General features: G+C 38.4%; 2 protein-coding genes across 2 annotated transcripts; one reads left to right on the top strand and one right to left on the bottom strand.

The window, feature by feature from the left end:
- Nucleotides 1-325: 325 nt before the first annotated feature.
- On the bottom strand, nt 326-5,713 carry c3h9orf85 (chromosome 3 C9orf85 homolog). The gene is made up of 4 exons (XM_052103408.1): nt 5,326-5,713; nt 4,987-5,093; nt 4,777-4,890; nt 326-555 (listed from the first exon to the last, which is right to left on the bottom strand). Exons 1-4 carry the CDS (start codon nt 5,425-5,427, stop codon nt 357-359), a joined length of 522 nt encoding a protein of 173 aa, XP_051959368.1. The 5' UTR covers nt 5,428-5,713; the 3' UTR covers nt 326-356.
- Nucleotides 5,714-5,815: 102 nt separating this feature from the next.
- On the top strand, nt 5,816-23,174 carry LOC127627083 (alpha/beta hydrolase domain-containing protein 17B). Its single transcript, XM_052103325.1, has 4 exons — nt 5,816-6,130; nt 10,366-10,838; nt 20,444-20,623; nt 21,195-23,174. Exons 2-4 carry the CDS (start codon nt 10,372-10,374, stop codon nt 21,412-21,414), a joined length of 867 nt encoding a protein of 288 aa, XP_051959285.1. The 5' UTR covers nt 5,816-6,130; nt 10,366-10,371; the 3' UTR covers nt 21,415-23,174.

Genomic DNA, 23,174 nt, shown 5'->3' with positions numbered 1-23,174 from the left:
TCTCGTGCAGCATTTGTCTGTTATTTTGCGCCCTAGGAAACCACCTTTGTCGCCTTTGCCAAGGCCCCCCACATGCACAAAGACGGCTCATTTTGACTTTCTCTTCGCTTCCCTGTCACATGGAGATCGACAAAATAATGTACTGCATGCGTGAACATAAAAAATGCCCATAGACTGACTTTTGATGTGAATCATAAAAATAACTTTGCCCTGTGTATGTTTGTGATGGTGTACTATCCCCTTGAGAGGTGTCTTAAAAAGTGTTGTAGAAAGCTTCAGTGAGAAAATGAGATACGTTAAATAAACAGAATGTTCCATCTGACTGTTGTAAAATCTGCTTTTATTGTAATTTATAATCAATTTAGTGTATGAATACTGCGGTATGGCGTCGCCTGTGAATCGCTATCACAGTCATCATTGCTAGAGCCCATGTCATCAAAATCTTCATCTGCCTCATCTTCATCGTCATTCATCAAGTCTTGATCTCTCTGTTTTTGTCGGTTCCCTTTATTTTCCCCACTGGCGTCCTCCACTTCTTTCTGCTTCTGGTCAAGCCTAAGCAATGAAAAAGCAATCAGGTGTATTAAAAAATGACTGTGACCTACATATTTACAAGTTTTGGTCACAGATCATAGTCAAAGTCATCATTTACATTTCAACATATTAGAATGAGGTTTTTATTAGCCATGTAAGAATTTTACATGGTAGTTACAGATACTGGACATACAAAATATACAGTACTGTGAAAAAGTATTTGCCCCTTCCTGATTTTTTCATTTTTTTTTTTTTTGTATTTTCATACTAGATTGTTTTTGATTTTCAAACAAGAAATAACATAAAACAAAGGCAACCTTCATGAATCATCACGTTCTAATTCGCTCTGAAAATATGCCGTGGTGGCGTACATAAATCGCCAAGGCGGCACTCGATCGCTACCAATGACAAGCCTGGCGCAATGCCTCCTCTTGTGGAGCACACGCCATCTCCTCTCCCTGCGCGCAACATGTTGTGGTGTGGACATGTTGTCGTGCCAGGGACCAATGGCGGGAGAATGAAGACTTCATCCTCGGACAGTGCTGAACATTTCCCAAATCCTCAGAAAAGCAAAAGTGAACCTATTTGCCACCGCAGAGACAGCCCACTGCCCACTTTGGCACTCCATTTCCCAAGCCCCGCTGGGAGTGGACACCTTGTCCCACAAGTGGCCGTCAAAATGCAAATACGCGTTCCCCCAGGTGCGTCTCCTTCACTCTGTCAACAGCAAAGTCCGAGAGGACAAGGAATTGGTTCTATTGCTGTGGCAGAATATCCCAACCAGCCATGGTTTCCGGAAATGGAGATATAAGGTGGCAGTCCATGGGAAATACCGCTAGGAGGGATCTGCTCTCCTAGGACCCCATCCCCATCTGGAGCTAAGGAACATACATTTGTAGCCCCGAATGGAGCACAGCGCACAAGCCGGAATTGGCTCAATCTATAATGAACACCATTTTGCAAGCTAGAGCGCCATCTACGAGACACCTCTATGCACTAAAATGCAGTGCATTTGCAGATTGATGTTCTTCATGCAACAAAGACCCAGTAAATTGCTCCTTATTTTCCTTCCAGAGTGGGTGGGCGAAGGATTTACTCTGTCAATGCTTAAGGTCTATTTAGCGACCATTTCACACCCCAGAGGCTGGTTGCTCTATAGGCAGACATGATCTGATCATAAAGTTCCTTAGGGCAGCGAGGCGCTTGAACCCAGGCGTTGTCAGTTCATGACTGGAATTCAAAAGCCAACATCAAACCCAAAAAAAGCTATGTGCCTAAGGTGCTTTCCACACCCTTCAGGGCTCAGATAGTGCACCTACAAGCTTTCACTTTTCCACTGTCTAATTTGGATGAGGAACAGTTAATGCATTTATTATGCCCTGTGCGGGCATTGCACATGTATGTGGAGCACACTCGCCAGTTTAGACTGTCAGATCAGCTCTTCGTTTGTGATGGAGGACACACAAAAGGCATGTCCGTCTCCAAACAAAGGCTCTCTCACTGGATCGTTGATGCAATCACCCTTGCTTATGAGTCACAGGGCATTAGATGCCCTATTGGCGTAAAGGCACATTCAACTGGCATGGCTTCCTCATGGACATGGACAAACAGTATATCCCTACAGGATATATGCTTTGCAGCAAGATGGTCTTCGCAGAACACATTCGTGAGGTTTTATTACATAGACATGGCGTCCATCAATTGGCGAGTCCTCTGTCTAGAGAGCTACTATGCCTTCGCCCAGTGGATGTGCCCGAGCTTCTTATTCGGGCGGGCTACCTGTTATAATTTTAATACAGCCACCTGGGTAGGTGCTATCCAATTTATGTCCACAGATTTTATCATTTTAAAACTGCATTTTGTGTTTGCTCAGATTGACTTTTTATGTAAGATTTTGTTTGAATTTCTGAAACAATTTAGTATGAGACATGCACAAAAACAGAAGAAACCATGATGGGGGCAAATACTTTTTCACATAAATGCGATGCAAAAGTGGACAACAGTCCTTCAAAGTTAACCCCTTAAACTCTGGTGCATTTTTGCTAATTGCAAAACATTGGTCTAATTTTTCAGAGAACCACCCAAAGAATAAACATAATACATCCAACTATTCATAAATAATATTGTGTTTATAATCTTATGATAAACCACATTTTTTATTTTTTTGGGTCCTAACTTTGTAAACATATAATTCTGGTTCTGGTCACTCTACCTCACTTTGAAAAATCTCATTTTACTCCACTAGGTGGCAGAAAGCACCATAATAAATATTTTTTTCTCTTATCACATTCCATCACAATATACAGATATGAAATGTAGGTGGTGCTCTAATGCATTTTAGCCCTCACAGATTTGCTCGTCTATAGACATTCAGTCTAATTTTCAGTTCAAGCACCACCCTTGTCGTTTAATTGAATATCTTAGCCTCTAAATGGACTAGAGAGTGAACTAGAAGCTCAAACTATAAGTCATTAGCAAGCTCACAGACAAGTAAACAATCAACATACTCTCATGGCAAAATCTTAAGGATTTGTATGATTTTCTAAATTTGGCTAATTCGTATGATATCGTACGACTTTCACTACAGCCAATGACGTCGCTGGACATCGTTTACATTTAATACGTGACAATTACTTTTCACACACAATTCCCACACAACATCCTCCTACCATGTTTACACACTCTACTGATTGGTTAGGTTTAGATAAGGGGTTTGGGTAAGGGCAGAATATTAATAAGCAGGTCCTTAACACCTCATGCATGAAACTCACACTTGCTTCCACATTAGACATCCGGACATTTGCATGTTATGAAATCGTAAGAATTTATACAAAGCAAATAGTATGAAAACATACAAAATAGCCAACTTGTAAAATATGTAAATATTTTCATGAGATCAGGTTGAAACGATGGCTCATATTTTAGAAAACTTCCTCAGGTAAAATCAGATTTAAAGTTCTTGGGGTTTACAGCAGCAATAAAGGAGCATTAAAGTGACGTGTTCATTTATTTGGTATGTGAAGGACTTTTATTTTTATATAAATATTTCTACCCCATTACCGTGCAACTTTTCAACAAATGTTTGAGGCCCTATTTTGTTTTAACCGTAAAACTTTGTTTTGCTATATAGTGCCCCCCTTTGGACCTGGCGGGTCTATAGAGTTGACTGAGAACCTGTCAAAATATTATTAATGAAGTAAACCTCATACCTACAAATGTGAACAAATAATGGTGTAGTGAGTAGCTTAAAAAAAAGAATGGTACCATCTTGCGTTGGTTAGTATTGTTACCACAAACACAAATGTCAAATATTAGTTGCTGAGTAATTAAAATGTAATTACACACAATATACCAGTATTTCAGAATAAGAAAAATATTTAACAGTGCAGCTGAGGCTGCATTTACTGTATATGACTTGAAATTTATCACCATTAGACCTCATTCAAAGTAGTTCCATCTTTGACTTTTGACAGGAATGAAAACGAGGCAGTGATTGTGAGGGATCTTACCGTCTCTTCAACATGCACTGTATAAAGACATCAAAAACCTCCTAGATCACAGCAAATTTTCCACAACTCATGTTGTCTGGAGTTTCTGTCTACTGAAATTTCTTGGAAAGATATTCAATGCTTCATCAGCATTTAAAAAAAACTGTAAAAACCCATTGAAGAGACTGTATGTCTATCCCTCACAGCCTCGTTGTCATTCCCATCAAAAATCAAAGAAGGTGCTGCTGTGAAAATGGTCTAGCATTAGAAAAAAGTTCTCCATTAACTTTGTATGTCCACAAGATGGCACTTGTGCTGCACTCATGTACTAAGTACAGCCAATGTTGGGACTGTCAACAAATTATGATTATATTATCCCTTTGCCCTTTTGATGTTGTGTATAGTTAGGATTTATTAGACATCCTTTCTTTTTACTGAAATATTGCAGTGTATGTTTTCTGAAACTTAAAACAAACAATTAAGGGCTAAGTAAAATTTGGTGTCATTACATCTGACACTTGGTAAAGATAAATGCATTATTATTATTATTTTTAATCAAATTACTGCAGCTATAGTGTGCAGCTAGACAGCAATGCCTATTACAGGTTCTTTTAAGGTCACTAACTAATCTCCAAATAGAAAAGTATTATGTTTCCTATTTCCCTTTACTATTCCCTCTATCTATTCTAACAAGGTTGGAGGATTATTCTTTTTATCAGTCAGCATTTTCATAATGAGGCCTTAATCTACTTACGGAATGACAGTCTCTTCTTTTTTTCCACATTTAGCACAAAGCTCCAACTTTAATGCACATGGCTTACATATGATATGGTAGGCATCCATCACCGTTTTTTGAAGACACTTCACACTAGAAGAGGTAGAGAAACAACAACATTTAAGAAAAGGGTAATACAGATTAAAAAAAAAATTTATTGGGGAGGAGATTATGTGTTGTTTTTAGTACCATTTTCGGGGCTGTGTAATGGGCTTGTATTTGTTGTACTTCACTTTCCACTCCAATACATCTTTGCAGTGCTGGCACAAACCATCATGGACCATTGCTTTTGCTTTCTGGAAACATTATATGGGAAAATACATGTAAATTCAAACAAGCAAAACATTTACGAAAGAGTACAACAGTGTCTTCCTAAATAACCTTATAGAAAGCAGAGCTAAGACCATATAAACCGTTATTCTAAAAGTATCTTAATCTACCAAAGGCAAATTAAAATATAATTAACTGAAAACGAATGCATTTTTAATTAGTAAATGTGCATTATGTTTACTCTAGCACAATGCTAACCTTAACTTGAACGCTTGCGCCGTATTTGTCATTTCTGAAAGCAGATGCATTCTGGTGTTTCGGGCCTCGCGATCTTGCAACATTTCCCTTTTGAGAGCTCATGTCGATCTTAAACTAAATGTGATATATTACCAACGACCCGATTAAAACTAAATGAGAAACCGCGTGGCTTTACACGTTAAAGTGGCTGTTGACGCAATGCGAAAATAACGGAAGTAAATAGCAATCGGTTAGCGACTACGAACCTTACCAAACATAACCATCGTTAAAAATATATTATAATATAGAATTATTCGTGGCTCGACATATTTACCATTACCAATTCTAATGCTTTAACAATAGTAATAAACATTAATCAAATATTTCCTGTCTGAGTGCAACCAGGACGATTGTGATTGGTCGAGCAGATCCTTCCAATAATCTGATTGGCCTGTAGATCATTCAACTTGTGACGTTGACATCCGGTATTCCGCAGAGAAATCAGAAGGAAAGCAGCTGTGGGTACGCGCTGATGTGAGATGAGATCACCCGAAGCGGATAGATTGGAATAGAAATCTTGGTCTAGTTTCATCACGTCACACCTACATTAACACGGGGAGCCTTCGATTACATGTTGACAAGTTTAACTCAGCTGGTCGATGCGGAGGCAGGTTTTGAGGGACACTTGAGCGGGCTGAGTGGACCGAGTGTTCAGATAATGGGAATTTCACATTGACTAATCAAAAACCGTGACCGCACCAGATCACCAAATTAAAGCATTCCTGCATTCACCATCACTGCCAGCGACGGGGACCTTCTTACACAGGTAGAGTGCTTGTTTAACTATCTTATCAGCTGACCGAGCTAACCAAATAGCTTATTTCGGCGTTCTCAATTAAGCTAGCACTCATTAAATGATGTGATTTGAGCTGAGAAAGGTAGGTTGCATGACTCTTTGATTCATCAGAGGTACGTGTCATTCGCTGACACTTTCTGGTCTTATTTGCCTTTTATCGTCTCTTAAGCAGTGTATAACTAAGCAAATCATGAACTCAAATATTTATGTTTAGTGTAAAAGATTGAATTTACATTATTTAGGAACAGGGATCTAATGTTTTATTGTAAATGTCTGGTTATTTTGTAGACCGTTTACCTATGGTTCAGGTGACTGTTTGTTTATATGGCACTTTAGGTACTAAACTGTCGTCTCATGTACAAAAGACTTTATGAAGCTGCCATGTGGGTTACGGATGATACTGGCTTTTCCCCAGTTTTGTGAATCATTGGATATTCCAAGTCTACCTTTTTAACCTCCTATTTTCCCTCCAGAAAAAAAACACCTTTATTTGTCACCCAAATGAGGGTGTTCGTCATCTGACAACTCATAAATATAGTAGCTTATTCTGATCAAGTATATCAGCTGCATCTTGGCTATCTTGAGGTTGAAGTCTTGAGAGTCATTAATGAAATCAGTTTTGCTTATAGCAACAGTTTCCCCTGCATAATTGTGGAAAAGTCACTCATATTTACTTTTAGCCATGGCCAAAAGTATTGGCAGTGACATAAAGCGAGGTTCAACTAAAGTGAACGCTTCAGGACGTCCCACAGTGTCTAGCAAGCGCCAGGACGTCTCCTCCTGAGGAGTCCGCTACGGAATTGTGTCGCCACCAGTGCAGAGCTTGCTCAATATTGGCAGCAGGATGGTGTGAGTGCATCTGCATGCACAGTGAGACAAAGACTTCTGGACAATGGTCTGGTTTCAAGAAGGGCAGCAAAGAAAAACATCAAGGACAGACTGAAATTCTGCGGCAAGTACAAGGATTGGACAGCAGAAGACTGGTGCAAACTTATTTTCTCTGATGACTGTTTGGGACATCTGGAAGTCGATAGTCCGGAAAAGAAAAGGTGAATGCTACCGTGAGTCCTGTGAAGCATCCTGAGACCATCCATGTGTGGGGTTTCTTTTCATCCAAGGGAGTGGGCACTCTCACAATTCTACCCAAAAACAATGCCATGAATAAAGAATGGAATCAAAACGTCCTGCAAGAGCAAGTTCTCCCAAAGATCCAGGAGAAATTGGTGATGATCTGTGCATTTTCCAGCATAATGGAGCACCATGTCACATGGCAAGTGTGATATTGAAGTGGCTCGGAATCATTACATTTGAAATTTTGGATCCGTGGTCAGGCAACTCCCCGGATCTTAATCCCATAGAGAACCTGTGGTCAATCCTCAAAAGGCGAGTGGACAAGCAGAAGCCCACAAATTGTGATCAACTCTGAGCACTTATAAACATTTATGTCACTTCCAAAACTTTTGGCCATGGCTGTAGTACCATTTCAAAGCATAGAATCTATAGAATACTATTACTTTTGCATTTATTTTACATAAAATAACAAAAAGGCTAAAAACCTCTGCTTTGCAAATGATCGCCACCCTGAGTTTCATAAGAATGTGAATATAAATAGTTTTTTCACATAGCGCTAAAATAGACAAGTCCTATATCAAATTAAAGCGATCTTTCTTTGGAATGTGACAAAATAAAATGTACTATCAAAACTAATGTATTGTTATCTTTAAGGACCCACTAAATAATGCAAATAATTCCAGGTGCATTAAGAGTACGTGTGGTTAAAGCGATACCCAAAATCTATAGTACTTTGGTTGTTGGCAATGCTGATCGCTCCACGTAAAGCATGCGTGACGCAAATGTCGTAATCGGCACAGTTTGCGCAGACTGTCCATGCACGGTCCAGATTTACTCGGGTGTATGCAGCAGCCGTTGACCATACTAAAGGAATGTCATAAAGTAGTCATAATGTGCATGCGTCAAATGCATTTGTATTCGCTCTGTCAAATGAGTATACTTTAAAAGGCAACGCAGTCGACCCGGTGTGATCCGATCCAGAATGCAGAAAAACAAAGTATACCTGGGCCTAAAGGCCAGTGTGTACATTGTTTGGCCGCATTGCTGATCGTTCCGCACACAGTATTCATGGTGCAAATTTTATCATCGCAGTCCAGCTTTTCTCGATATGTGGACAGTCCTTTTTTTGTGTCATCCATCATTGGCACATGTTGTTGACTGTATTTCAAGCAAGGTTGTAGATTTGGCTTGAATATTGCGTAGTGTGAAGCATCTACATATTTCCATTGATCATGGTATATATATGGGGGGAGAGCCTTACGTGATTAGTGCTCGAGCACTCTGCTGATGATGAAAATTGCGTCACACGTTCTGTATGTAGATGCCTAGCGTCCTCGTCTAACCGAAGTATCCACCTTTTTCCTGAACATGGAAGCGTTCCATTATTCGACTGTTTTCAGTTTCCGGTCTCCGGTGTTTTCACTCACATCGGCATATATTCTTAGAGGGTAATGTTTAAGGTATTACATTAGTAAATATTGTCCAAAAAATATGCCGATACATCAGAGTCGAGATGACCATTTGTTTTAGAGACCGTGGCTGTCTCTCATTTGGAAGGATGCGTACTCCGGAGGTCACGTCCTTTTGAAGGCTGCAGTATACTGGGTGTCCTCCTTTAAACGAGCCTCGTTTAAACGAGATGGTCTTCGTAGGGCAAACGGAAACCGAACGTAACATGGTTGCTATGACAGCACACTAATCTTTAACAAGCTTGAGCGCTTTGAGTGAGAAGGGAACAAAGTCCGTCTGGAAGGGAATGTGTTGGGTAAGATTTAGGAGTGTTAAATAATGATGTAAAGAGAAAAGAAAATAGATTTGTACAGGTGCACTTTTAGTCTAATACTTTATTTTTATTATATATTAATATAATTATACATTAATATAATTGTACATAATATGTACTCTGCAACCATCTACTGAGGTACTTCAACTTTGGAATTAACATTCCTTGCGTTTGAGCATCATATTTACGGGCAAATTGGCGTTATTTTGTTTTAGACTTTTATGTTGAAGTAAAGAATTGTGAGATGTGAGTGCCCACGAAGGACACACTTCAAGCATCCTCCAAATTCCTGTGAAAGTAGGTTGCATTTGAAGGCTACATTCAAAGTGTCCTACTCGCTTTTCTAAAATGAGACGATGACTAATGCGACCTCCGGAGGACGCAACCTTCCAAACGAGACGCAGCCAGTGCCTCACCTCTGAATCTGTAGATGACATGAAGCGATGATCCGAGGTTAGTTATGTTGATATCATTAATTATTCTGAGCTGTCATGACAACAACTGCTCAAGTTGAGCCTGAAATTAATTTTTATTCTCAAGTAACACTTAAATCGTTTTGGCAGTTTTTACTTCCCAGCTCGAGACCAGAAATAGAAAACGGGCAATTAGAATCATCATGGCCCCGCTCAGTGGTTGCTCAGGAAAACTGTGGATATGGCATTTGGGTTGCCACCTAAATTTCAGATCTGTACTGTATAATATTTTTGTCTTGTGGCTAAACTTTAGAAACCGGGCATTAAACGTTTATGGACTTGCCCTATTCACTTCCATTGTAAATGTATGACACTAATCGTGATTTATTTTTTTAAAGAGGTGCAAGTTTTTTTTTTTTTTGGAAATTAAGATTTATGCAACAAATGCATCGATTTGAGCTTAAGTTGTATTTAAAGGAATAGTTCACCCAAAAGTGATAATTCTCTTATAATTTACTCCCCTCATGCCATCTCAAACTCGTATGATTTTCTTTCTTCAGCAGAAAACAAAGATATTTTGACCTGAACATATCCATACAATCCAAGTCAATGGGGACCCAAGTTCACATCATATCTCAATCCAAATATCTTAGTTTGTCTTCCGAAGAAAAAAGGCAGTCATATGCGTTTGAGATGGCCTAAGCATCCCTAAATGATGAGAGAATTATAATTTTAGTGAACTATTAAGGAATGGGTTATTCAGTCTGCATAATAACTAATCACGGGGAATCTATTATGGTCAGTCTTCTTTGGGAAACACATTGCTTGCTTATTTGGGGTGTCTGCTAAAGACCTCAAGACACATCTATTTTTAATTATTTGACCTTTATGTTTTCACTCCACTGATTTGCCACTCCGTTTTGTTCTTCCTCCTCAAGTGAAAGATGAATCGCCTGTCTTTGAGTGAGCTATGCTGCCTCTTCTGCTGTCCACCGTGCCCAAGCAAAATCACCTCCAAGCTGGCCTTCCTTCCCCCGGAGCCCACGTACACCTTGATGTGTGACGAGAGCGGCAGCCGATGGACACTCCACCTCTCTGAACGTGCGGATTGGCAGTACTCTGCCCGGGAGAAAGATGCCATTGAGTGCTTCATGATTCGGACATCCAGGGGGAACCGTATTGCTTGCATGTTTGTACGATGTTCTCCCAATGCACGTTACACGTTGTTGTTTTCCCATGGTAACGCTGTGGACTTGGGCCAGATGAGTAGCTTCTACATCGGCCTGGGCTCCCGCATCAACTGTAACGTGTTCTCATATGACTACTCTGGTTACGGGGCAAGCTCAGGGAAACCTTCAGAGAAGAATTTATACGCTGATGTGGATGCGGCTTGGCATGCACTACGAACAAGGTGAGGAGAGTATGCCTGAAGGCCACATAACTTTGGAAGCTTTTTGAGGCTTATTTTTTTTGATTTTGTTATTTTCCCAGAGATCTACTTATATGACATTTCTTTGCACCAAAAACGGTCATAATTTAGTAATCTATGATCATTTTAAACCTTATCTCTGGCCCTCTGTCTGAAATGCATAGTTTTTGACTCTGTTCCCCTTTAAGACTTCAATATAAATGCCCACTGTTATGATTGGGTAACATCGTGCAACCCCTTGATTACAGATATATGAGTTTGAAACGAAGTCAGAAGAGAATGAACCAGCTCCACAACAAAAAAAAACTATAAAGGTTTACACATGCCAAATCCAATATAAAATACCAAAAACAACAAAGTCTGCAAAAAACACTTTTGCATCCAAATCTTTTAACCTGTTCACTCAAGCCCAGCAGCACCATAGACCATAAATATCAAATGGTCGTCATCAGGTGAAACATTCACAAATTAAACTACTCAAAGGCCTACTTTTGGTTTTGTTATCAAGTCCAGTAGTGTTTTTAACGGCCCCATCTTTCGATAAACATTTGTTTGCAAAGCCTACATCATATTGTGACTGGTTCTCAAGCAATCCATACTGAAATGTGCTGAACACACGAATAATCCTAGGTGATATGAGCTGAAGATGCATATAATCCATTCTGAGATGTACCGAATGCATCTAACACAATCCACTGTGAAATGTGGTGCGATCAGGAACTTTGTTAAACTTTAGCTGCTCCTTCCAAAAGTGGCTAAAGCAGAGATACTGGCCTTCACAGCCATGACATCTCACACCTACCTTGTGTGTTTGCACACAGGACAGCATCAGCAGTGTAATGGCGCTGAACAAGGCGCATTTTTAAAATTTAACATGTTGAATAAGCTCTTAAAACGTGGTAAACATGGCTGGAAATGCATCAAAATGGTCAATGACTTCTATCTAGTGTATCTTTACGTAGACCAACAATCAAAGACGCAGCTCAGCAGAATGAAACGAAATGGTAGTCTCCTTTTAAAAGTTCAAACTTGACAGCATATTTTAAAAGTGGATGTCTAGTGCATTTTATATATATATAAATAAAAAAGTCCAGATGGGCAAAAGGTGTCTTGTGTACTAGAAGTTGGCCTTTTTAAAGTCGGATTTGGTCTTTACGCCAAACCTCAGATGGTTTTAGTGGTAGTAGATTTGTATGATCTCTACTTTAACAGTGTTATCTGCCATGTCTTTGTCCTCCTCCAGTTCTCTAGGGCCTGGGTGATATATTTAATATGGTCTCTACCCCTTGCGCCCCATCCCCCCCATCTGAGTGTGCTATGCCTCTTTCAAATGGTTGGGGGAGGAAATTGTGCCGCTCAGACTCTGCTTGTGGAATGTCAGTAGTCATTTTTTGGTTCAGACTGTGGTCTTTTTGATTTAAGTGTAGCAAAGGGAAGTTTAATTTCTTCATAGTAGAATCACACTAGCTCAAGAACCTTAGACTTATTTTTTTTGTTGTTTTTTTTTTTTGCAGTAGCAGCTGGGTATTTGACAGATGGCAGATATAAGGTGTTAACACACCGTAAAACTCAAGGCCATTTACTGTATCATGTGCCCTAATATCTTATCTGTAGGCCTATGTCAGTTTTTTTTGTGTCGACTGTGGTTCTGGATCATGAGAACTTGGTTCTGTTAAGTATGTGTCCTCCAATGAGGCAAGTCACTGTCCATGCAAAAAAGAAAGCGAAATACACAAAAAGACTTTGTTTTCATGACCATATTAATGTTTTGTGTAACTATGTGCTACAGCTGTGTGGGTGTGTGTTAAACTGCGCTCTACGCATGCTTTCATGTGGCGTCAAAGTACAGCTGATGCTCTGAACTGAGGCCACACTGTTTAGACATATCACGTCCCTGAGGGATGGGACGTACCTCATAAAACTCCCAGTGTTCCCGAGCATTACTAAATCCGCAACAGAAGATACACCAGGCCAGGCCGCCCCTCACGAGGACACCGGGGTACGGATAAAGCCCTTTACTCAATGCACACTTTACTCCACTAATCGTAGAAAAGGTGCATCAAAAATAAGATCATTCTCCTCTCCAACTGTAATTATAATCCTGACAGTTTTTCTTGATAACATGTCAACTAGAGTTTGGCAATATATATAAAAAAAATATTCTCTAGAATCTTTAATTTATTTGAGATAGATATACACACACACACACACAGGTGCTGGTCATATAATTAGAATATCATCAAAAAGTTGATTTTATTTCAGTAATTCCATTTCAAAAAGTGAAACTTGGATATTATATTCATTCATTACACACAGACTGATATATTTCAAATGTTTATTTCATTTAATTGTGATTAAAACTGACAACTAATGAAAATCCCAAATTCAGTATCTCCGAAAATTTGAATATTACTTAAGACCAATACAAAAAAAGGATTTTTAGAAATGTTGGCCAACTGAAAAGTATGAGCATGTACAGCACTCAATACTTAGTTGGGGCTCCTTTTGCCTGAATTACTGCAGCAATGCGGCGTGGCATGGAGTCGATCAGTCTGTGGCACTGCTCTGGTGTTATGACAGCCCAGGTTGCTCTGATAGTGGCCTTCAGCTCTTCTGCATTGTTGGGTCTGGCGTATCGCATCTTCCTCTTCACAATACCCCATAGATTTTCTATAGGGTTAAGGTCAGGTGAGTTTGCTGGCCAATTAAGAACAGGGATACCATGGTCCTTAAACCAGGTACTGGTAGCTTTGGCACTGTGTGCAGGTGCCAAGTCCTGTTGGAAAATGAAATCTGAATCTCCATAAAGTTGGTCAGCAGCAGGAAGCATGAATTGCTCTAAAACTTCCTGGTAGATGGCTGCGTTGACCTTGGACCTCAGAAAACACAGTGGACCAACACCAGCAGATGACATAGCACCCCAAACCATCACTGACTGTGGAAACTTTACACTGGACTTCAAGCAACATGGATTCTGTGCCTCTCCTCTCTTCCTCCAGACTCATTTACTTTCATCAGAGAACATAACTTTGGACCACTCAGCAGCAGTCCAGTCCTTTTTGTCTTTAGCCCAGGCGAGACGCTTCTGACGCTGTGTCTTGTTCAAGAGTGTCTTGACACAAGGAATGCGACAGCTGAAACCCATGTCTTGCATACGTCTGTGTGTGGTGGTTCTTGAAGCACTGACTCCAGCTGCAGTCAACTCTTTGTGAATCCCCCCCATATTTTTGAATAGTTGTCAGTTATAATCATCACAATTAAAAGGAATGAACACTTGTCTTGAAATATATCAGTCTGTGTGGAATGAATGTATACATTATCCAAGTTTCACTTTGAATGGAATTACTGAAATCTACTTTTTGATGATATTCTAATTATATGACCAGCACCTGTATATATTACACCTACCACAATTATAACATTTAAATGGAAATGTGATTTAAAAAAGGAGTGTCCAAAATAATGGTATACCTTTCACATTAGAAAACTTGTTCGGTACAATGCAGTGTTTTGCATAACCACAATATGGACAATACTCCATAATTTGTATCATTTGACACATTTCTACCGGTATATCGCCACTAATATCAACAAACAGCACGGAAAAATACCTTTTTTAGTAGTTTTTGCACTGATTTACACAGAACAGGAAAAAAATTCAGAGACCAAAATGTGGATGGGGCAACGTTTGGAGACATTGGCATAAGTTATGGCTAGCATCTTTGCCTAGTCGCAGTGGGTCTCACGAGTGTGCACACTGAGCGTTGGCTACAATACAGGGATTTCAAGCCCCAGTCACACTAGGTTTTGAGCAGGCAAAATTACTTTGGACACTGTAATGGACAGAGTATAATTCCATGCAGAAGAACTTTTGGATTTTTAAAGTGTTGAATATACCATCTTGGCTCAATACAAAGAACACACATTTCAAAGCTGCATGTTTTTATTGTTACAAGAGATCAGTGTGCGCCTTTTCCATCTTCTATCAGTCACAGGCTTAAAGTCATCCGAATTTGCACGTCAGAATTCGCCAAGCTTGAACTTTTGTATATAGTGGAATGCAACATTTCTATGCATAAGCCTGAGTTTCTGGTCTACCATGGGGGGTTTTAATGGAAGTGAATTGAGAATGAAGTGTAGTATGACCATTGCTTTAACAGATCAATGTGCCACAAGCTTGAAGTGTGCGCTAGGTTTGAAACTGCTGCTGAACCAGTCTGACTGCCACTGTGAAAGACTTTTAATGATAGCTGACATCTTTATGTTGGACATTTACTTTATGCCATGTTTTTCTTTTCATCTTATGCTCCTTCACAGTATGCTTGTGTTTGTGCCAGTGTGCATATCTGTTTTGGAGAGGTGTAGGAGTAAGTACACCACCTCATCCAAATATTCTTTTATTTCTGTAAAACAGAAATATATTCCTGCTGTGAATTTCCCCCTTTGCATAGAAACCCATTTTTCCTCTTCTTTTCAAGTGAATGCTTTCAGGTTATAGGTCTACTGCCTTGGAACATCTACTGACCATTTCATGCACTGCCTTCCTAAGGATCGGTGTCCACATTTTCCAAAGGATAATTGGCTTTTTAATCTCATTCTGTCAATGCCGGGCAGTTTTGCTAGTTCTCCTTTTTTTTTTATTAAATTATGCTCAAATTGAGGATTGCATCATTTTGAGAATCCAGATTACAAACAATTAAAGCAAACGAGTGGAGAGAAGCTGCTTTTTATAGCCTTAGAAATGTAATTAAAGTTAAATCTGATGTTATGTCCCCAAAACCATTTAATTGAAACACACTCAACATGGCGTAAGACTTTTGAAAAAAAAAAAAATTAAATAAATATTTAATTTGTGAAAGGATGATTTAGACTTGAAATTTGCAGTTATTATTTGGCTCCTGCGCGGCTCTGACCAGGTTGCACTGTGATAAACATTGTTTTTTTTATAGGTGTTTCTTCATCTGTGGAAGACCTTTTTTATTTTTTTGCTGTTTGGGTTTTGACTGCAATAAACCATCACTTAAACAGAATCCTCATCCGAGCAGCTATCATAAAGAGCACCTGCCTTTTAGGTGTCTTGAAATATCTGCCTTGTAAATTCTCAATTTGATCTTGATAGACAAGATAAGAGTCCTTATCAGACCATGGTGATTGTCCCAGCGAGGCATATATAGCACAATGATTTTTCTGTCAACCCTTTTTTGGATGGCCAGTGCTGTGGTGAATGGGGAAAAAAAAAAAAAAAGCAGATTTAATGTTTTTATGATTGTAAGCCAAAAAAAAAAATCTGTAAGCTTGTGAATATTACTTTCATTTTCAGGGTTGCCATATATTTCAGTTATATGTTTTAGAAACAATTGGAGACCACTGGAGGTTCCCAAAACTAAACTGTATATGTCAGAGAGCCTGGAAGGAAAGACATGGTGACTCTAACATTGCATTAATCAGAGTAGGGCAGACACACCTTTCTGTCTGCTTGGCCAGGTGAGTCAGTGTTGAAACATCAGGTGGGGCTTTTCAAATGTACGCACACTGAGAGATCTGTGCTAATTGTTTGCCAGAAGAGCGGATGGCACAGCAAACTCCTGAGGCAGCATGAATGTCTTTACTTGGGCCAGGTTATAATCTAAGGGGTTGGTCTGGATAATGCCATCTGTTATCACCGCAAGTGATTGCAGTACACTTGTTTTTGTCAGTTTATGTGTTTACAACCGGGCACTTTGACTGTCCGTTTGCACTTTGTATTAAAGATTTAAAGGGATAGTTCACCCAGAAATGAAAATTCTGTCATCGTTTACTTGCCCTCACATCATTACAAACCCATATAGCTTCCTTTTTTACTAAGAAACACAAAAAGGAGGTGCTCTAAAGCTGCTATGTCCCTGGTCACCATTCACTTTCATAGTCTTTCTGTCTATTTCTTACAATAAAAGTGAATGGCAACTAGGGATAGAGCAGCTTGGACATTCTAAAAAAATAACTATTTTTGTGTTCCACGAAAGAATAAAGTCAGATTACAGGTTTGGAACAAAATGAGGGTTGAGTAAATGACAGAATTTTCATATTTGGGTGAACTATACTTTAATACTGTGGGCAAAGATGAAATCGGGCAAGTTTTATCAAACAGAATTGTAATCCGATCACCCCATCACATTACCATCTGGGGCTGTTTTGAAATGAGCCAGGAAAACGGTGTTTAAGTGTATTGCGTGCAGTCATCCAAAAGTCTAAGACGGTTCCGGTGTGGAAGACTCTGAAAGGAAGCGGCAAAGGAAATGCCATTGTCTAAGAGAGAATTCCCCCCACCCCTCTGAAGTCGATGACTATGATATCATCGAGGAAGCACCATGGCAACCGGCAGTAGTAGCTGTTTTGAATGAGATCCCCTTCTGAAGTTTTATAATGACTATTGTGTTCATGTGTATTTTTGGAGTCGAAGCTCTGAGGAGACTGAGAATTGTGTCCATCTTTCATTGAGCTCGGCTCCCTCTGAGGGGTGGGGGGGGAGGTGTGCCAACAGCCAGTTCTCAAAGTCAAATATTGTTTGGTTGCCTAGCAACTGATTCCCAGTGAAACCTGGAAGGACAGGCTCTGTTTTAGTCATAGCAACATTGTCCACCCAGGAAGTGAAAAGAATCTTCCTGATGTTGCCAAACGACAAGCAAAGGGTGTTTACTCATTTCTTTTGTATTACTTTAAGTCTTCTTTGTCCATGACTTAAATTAGTAAATTAAATTTGGTCAGTTTATTTTGTTGTCTGCAATTGTACTAGGATACGTTGATATGGGAACAAATAATGCTTAATTTTCTTATCTTTATAGTTGCTTGTATGCGGAATTGGCAGTCTGTGTAAGATAAGGAAATTAACGTAAAGAAAAACAAATCGGCAAGTAATTTATTTGGTGTTTGAGAAAATCAGCAGGTCTGTAGTGGGGCCCTACATTCTGTTTCTAAAGCTGGCTAAGTGAAAAGACATTCAGAGTTCCCCTGAGCATGAATCAAAGAGAATGTGTCCCCCTTGAAATACTGAAGCTGTGCTTAAATTGAAAGCCAAAACATAATTCTGAAGCAGAGCTTAGTGTCACTTCTATTCTCTCATTCTTGAGCACCCATTCTGCTTTTTTCTCAAACACATTCCACCTCACATGATCACGCAAGGTTCATGTAAAATCATGTGACTGTCCCTTAGGACTAAATTGACTGATTGTATTGGTCTCAATGGTCCATTTTATACTGCAATCTAAGGGAGCCTAGTATGAGATGGTAGGATTTAGTGGGACATTAAGCAATTTGTTTGTTTGAAAGTGAATGAGCATGAAATATATTTCAAATACTGACAAAGGTGGCCAGTAATACATTAGGGATGTAGTCTACTTGTGATTCAAAGTAAATACTTGCATTCATTTTGGGCATACCATAAAATGATAATTTTCAGTTACAGCCTTAAACCAGTTCTGTTACCTTCTATTTGCCACCAAGTCACCAGTCCAACACCTTGAAGGAGAACTGAAAGCAACATTCAAAATATATTACATTACTGGGTAATTGGAGATTGGGCACAGTACAATACCTGGTATAATTTGTTTATATTAATTTTTTTTTTTTTATGCAAAAGTTTCATGTTTTTTTTTTTTCTTCCTCCAGGCATTGTTTTGATATTATTGCTCTATGTCCTACTTTTGAGAGTTAATTATGAGTTTACGTCTCCGGTCCATGATCTCTTCACACAGATGTTTCTTTCGGTGGCAGTGGAGTATTAGTCATGGTCTGGGATTGTCGACATGTGCTGCTGAAATTAAAAACTGCTGTTCCTACGCAAACCCTAATCTTTAAATTAAAAAAGGTTAAACTGGTCTTCTTGCATCTCAATTGACTTAAGAAATCGTCTGATCTCATGGTTAACTACCATCAACATTAAATTCCTCGTGTGTGTGTGTGTGTGTGTGTGTGTGTGTGTGTGTGTGTGTGTGTTCCAAATCATATCAAGGAATTAATAAACTTTGGCCATTTATTATATACAGTAAAATTATTGTATATTATTTCTCAAATAAAATGGCTGTGCCGTTTATAATCATATATTGGTAAATTGCAATTCTTGTTTTAGAAATTATTCCACATACTTGATCCAAAAGGAAATTAATAAAATGGGAAATATAAAAACTGTGTTTTTAATTATTTGTCTTTTTTTACTTTAGCTCTTGCTTGTGTACTAGTCTGACTTACTCTTTAAAGTCTATATTAATCAGTGTTGGGTATGTTAAATTACTCCACATATTATTACGTAATTGACAAAGTAATCACATTACGAATTACTTTTAGGATACTTTCTAAAACATTTTTCTGCTCCAATTCAAAATAATATTTATTGTTCATTATTACAAACAAGTCATACATTCGCATTTCTCCTTGACTGAGGCCATAATTAATGTATTATACATAATGTATAAGAAATAAGCATAACCCTACAGTGTACTTAAAAGTAATTAAATAAATTGAAAGTCAGTAACCGTAATCTGATTACAAGAATTTAAAGGTGCACTCCGTAATTTATTTTGTTTCATCTTGGATGTAGCATCGTTTAAAATCAAAGATTTTCAGTTCCAGATGCCATTGTACACATTTAGTATTCACAGTCTGCCATGATTACTTTAATCAGTGAGTGAAAGTGTCAATTAACAGGACGGTTACTGAGATTTAAGCAAGTAGAATTTAGCTGGTCATGTGATTCTAACATGTCAACCCCCATGTGTGGACCCTCTCCATTTAGAATAAAAACACTTATGAAGTTTCTGATATGACTCGAGTCTTCATGTTAATGCAAGTGGTCATGATTTCCTAGATTGCAAAATTATAATTCATGTTTTTAGGAGTTTTTCTTTTCTTTTTTTTTTTTTTAAGGAAAAAAAATTACTGATTGCACCTTTAAAATATAATTCAATCCTTTTTTTTTTTTTTTTTAAATTTTTTTTTTTTACCAAAGTAATTAGATTATAGTAACTGGATTATACCGAACACTGGTATTGCTATAATGTGAATATTGTTGTCTCCTGTAGCAAAATTAATTTCCTCATTTGTGAGTAATGTCGGATAACAGCTTTGGGGTATTTGGGGGGGGGTAATATGAATCATATATGTGTGTCTGGAGTCTCTGTAGACGATGACAGAATTGTAATTCATGTGCAAAATATCCTCTATGGCAGTCTCTTGATGAAATGTATTGGAATAGAAACCACTGACTGCAGGCGACTATTTGCAGGAAAGGTTTGATTTAACTGCACCCTGTTCTAGTACCTGCTTTTAAATTTTGGCTCACGCCTGTCCCTTTGCATAAAAGTAATAACAGTTAAGAGGCCAATTGACATTTATGTAATGATTTAGAACAGACTTTCTTAAACTGCTGGCATGCAGGCTAACCACAATCCATCAGAACACCCTCCAATTTCCAAATGCAAGTAGGTGATTCATTGATGTGACCCTAAGGACCAGTTTGTCTGGTAAATGGAGGTTACTCAACCTGTACTCTTCCTGTTATGATCTATAGCATCCTAAGAGAGAGTGGGTATTAACTAATCCTTTGAATGTTCCAGGTATGGTATCAGGCCGGAGAACGTGATAATTTATGGTCAGAGCATTGGCACAGTCCCTTCAGTTGATCTAGCTTCTCGCTACGAGAGTGCTGCGGTCGTCCTACACTCACCTCTGACCTCAGGCATGCGGGTGGCTTTTCCAGACACCAAGAAGACCTACTGCTTCGATGCATTCCCCAAGTGAGACTTTCTTTATCGCTTACCTTGTACTTGTTTATTATCTTCCCTTCACTGTTTCTCTTCACATTTCCATTCAAATAATGTCAAATTTTTTTTGGTATTGAAGAGTTTCTTTGGTCAGCCATATTGTAGATGTAGAAGACGTATTGGCTCATCCATTTTGCTGCCCCCAAAGCCATTACAGTGTCATTGGGTGCCCTCTAGTGACAAATATTTTAAAACAATGTTAATGGAACAACATATAATCTAACATGGTCATGGTCTTATTTCAGATTAGAAATAATAATAATGCATTAAATCAAACTTTTTAATTATTTTTTTGTAATGTTTCACCCAAAATGAAAAGTCTGTCATTTACACACCTTTGTGATGCTCCAAGCCCATATTAGTTTTTTCTGTGGAACACAAAAGGAGAAATAGCTTATACATATAGCTTGACATTGTTTCTTCCTATATCATTTGTAACACAAACAAATACCAGAGCCACATCTACACATTATATTTCAAAGCATATTATGGTGATTCATGTGTATACTGGACTCAATTTGTTTTGTTTTTTTTTTCTCTTCAGCATTGATAAAATCTCTAAAGTGACCTCTCCGGTGCTAGTGATCCATGGTACGGAGGATGAGGTGATTGATTTTTCCCATGGACTTGCCCTGTACGAGCGCTGCCAACGGCCTGTGGAGCCGCTCTGGGTGGAGGGGGCTGGCCACAATGACGTAGAGCTGTATGGACAGTACTTGGAACGCTTGAAACAGTTTGTGGCCCATGAAATTGTAAACTTATAAATGGACTTCAAGATTAGGACTCACCAGTTAGCAACTGTGAACTTGACTGTGTGTGTGTGTGTCTTAATTATTGAGTGAGTTGCACTGCTCAGTGGTATATAGAATATGGGAGGAGTGTCCTTGCTGCCTTTCTTAGGGGTGTATTTGTTTACCTGTAGTGGTGTGAGTGAGGGGTCAGTTGATTCAGTGGCCCAACAGCAGTTTCTGCTTGTGTCTTCATACTATGTACTATAGAATCAAACCCATTCCATTTAAGTCAGATTTTTGTCTTGAATTTGCTGTATGCCTGTTTTATAAGACCATGTGGTAAACACAATGGAGTACTCTACAATGCAACAGATGCAACATTCTGATACAAACATTTGCCATACAGGTGATGCCAAATATTCTGTATATATAACTGATGCATTACGGTTTAAATCTTCTCAGCTTAAATGTACACTTATGTAATTTTCGTTTTTATTTTTGTATTTTCCAGTGTTCTACAAGGCAATACACATACTCTTCTATACTTCACCTTAAAATGTATTATCCTCTGTTGACTATATGAAAGTAGTATGTTTTAACTCAAATAAAGAAATACTCTTTGAAATAAACACTTAATTGCAGCTTGTAAAAGCCCAAACTGAACACACATTCTGCTCAACAAGTGCAACTCAATGTCAATATACAGTACTGTGCAAATGTTTTTGGCACTTAAGATGTTTCACAAAAACATTTGTCTTAAGATGGTTATTTATATCTTCAGTTTTAGTGTGTCAATAGGAAAAATACATTTTAGATCCCCAAACATTACTTTTGCAAATAGAAAAGATTAGAATAGAAGAACAGGGCGCACTGCAAGTGATGACATTGTCCCCACAGAGCCCCCCACTAAACATCGAGTCAGTCTGGGATTACATGAAGAAACAGAAGCAATTGAGACAGCATAAATAGAAGAACTCTGGTGAATTCTCCAAGAAGCTTGAAACATCATATCTGCCAACAACCAAGAAAAACTGTATCCAGAAGTACCTAGTAGAATTAGTGCTGTTTAAAAGGCAAAGGTGGTTACACTAAATATTTGTTTGGCTTTTGTATGTTTACTGAACTTTGTATGACATGAAGTGATAAATGAAAACTATTTATGGCATTATTTTTGAAGACATTACTATGCAACATTTTTCACAAGTGCCTAAAACTTTTGCACAGTACTGTACATATTTGTTATCCACAGATAATTTTTTTTTTTAAGGAATATAATATTGATTGCCCGTGACTACGGACCCACTGAACACGACTCTTGACTCTATGGAATCATTGCTTTCTTTTATTAAAATGTCCATTTATACTGTTTTGTGTATCCGATGAAACCCATATACAGAAATGCACAACTTTATTGTTGTTTTATGCCATGGTAAGGCTGTTACTTTGGACATATACTGCTCATTTCATGCAGTAGCGATGTCTGAAGATTTCTTTAGATAATTAAGTTTGACTGAAACACACCGACTTGGTGATATGAGTTTGGATGGTTGTGATTTATGTTTATATGTAAAGAAACTGAACAGTTCTCTTAAATATATCTTCATCTCAGTTGTTTGGATGCTGTATTTCCCCCATTTTAACTGACTGGTCAGAATGAAGCACAAACTGATATACTTCGATTTGTCCAGATGTGTTTTTTTTTTCTTTTTTGTAAAAGAGAAATTTGCTACACTCTATGTAATGTTCTTGACAATAGTTATAATTCAAAAAATTTAATAAACATGTATTTCAAA

Source organism: Xyrauchen texanus, chromosome 3 (genome assembly GCF_025860055.1).
Source record: "Xyrauchen texanus isolate HMW12.3.18 chromosome 3, RBS_HiC_50CHRs, whole genome shotgun sequence".
Lineage (NCBI taxonomy): Eukaryota > Metazoa > Chordata > Actinopteri > Cypriniformes > Catostomidae > Xyrauchen > Xyrauchen texanus.
The sequence above is the reverse complement of the archived record's forward strand: the minus strand, read 5'-3'. Positions and strand labels throughout refer to the sequence as shown.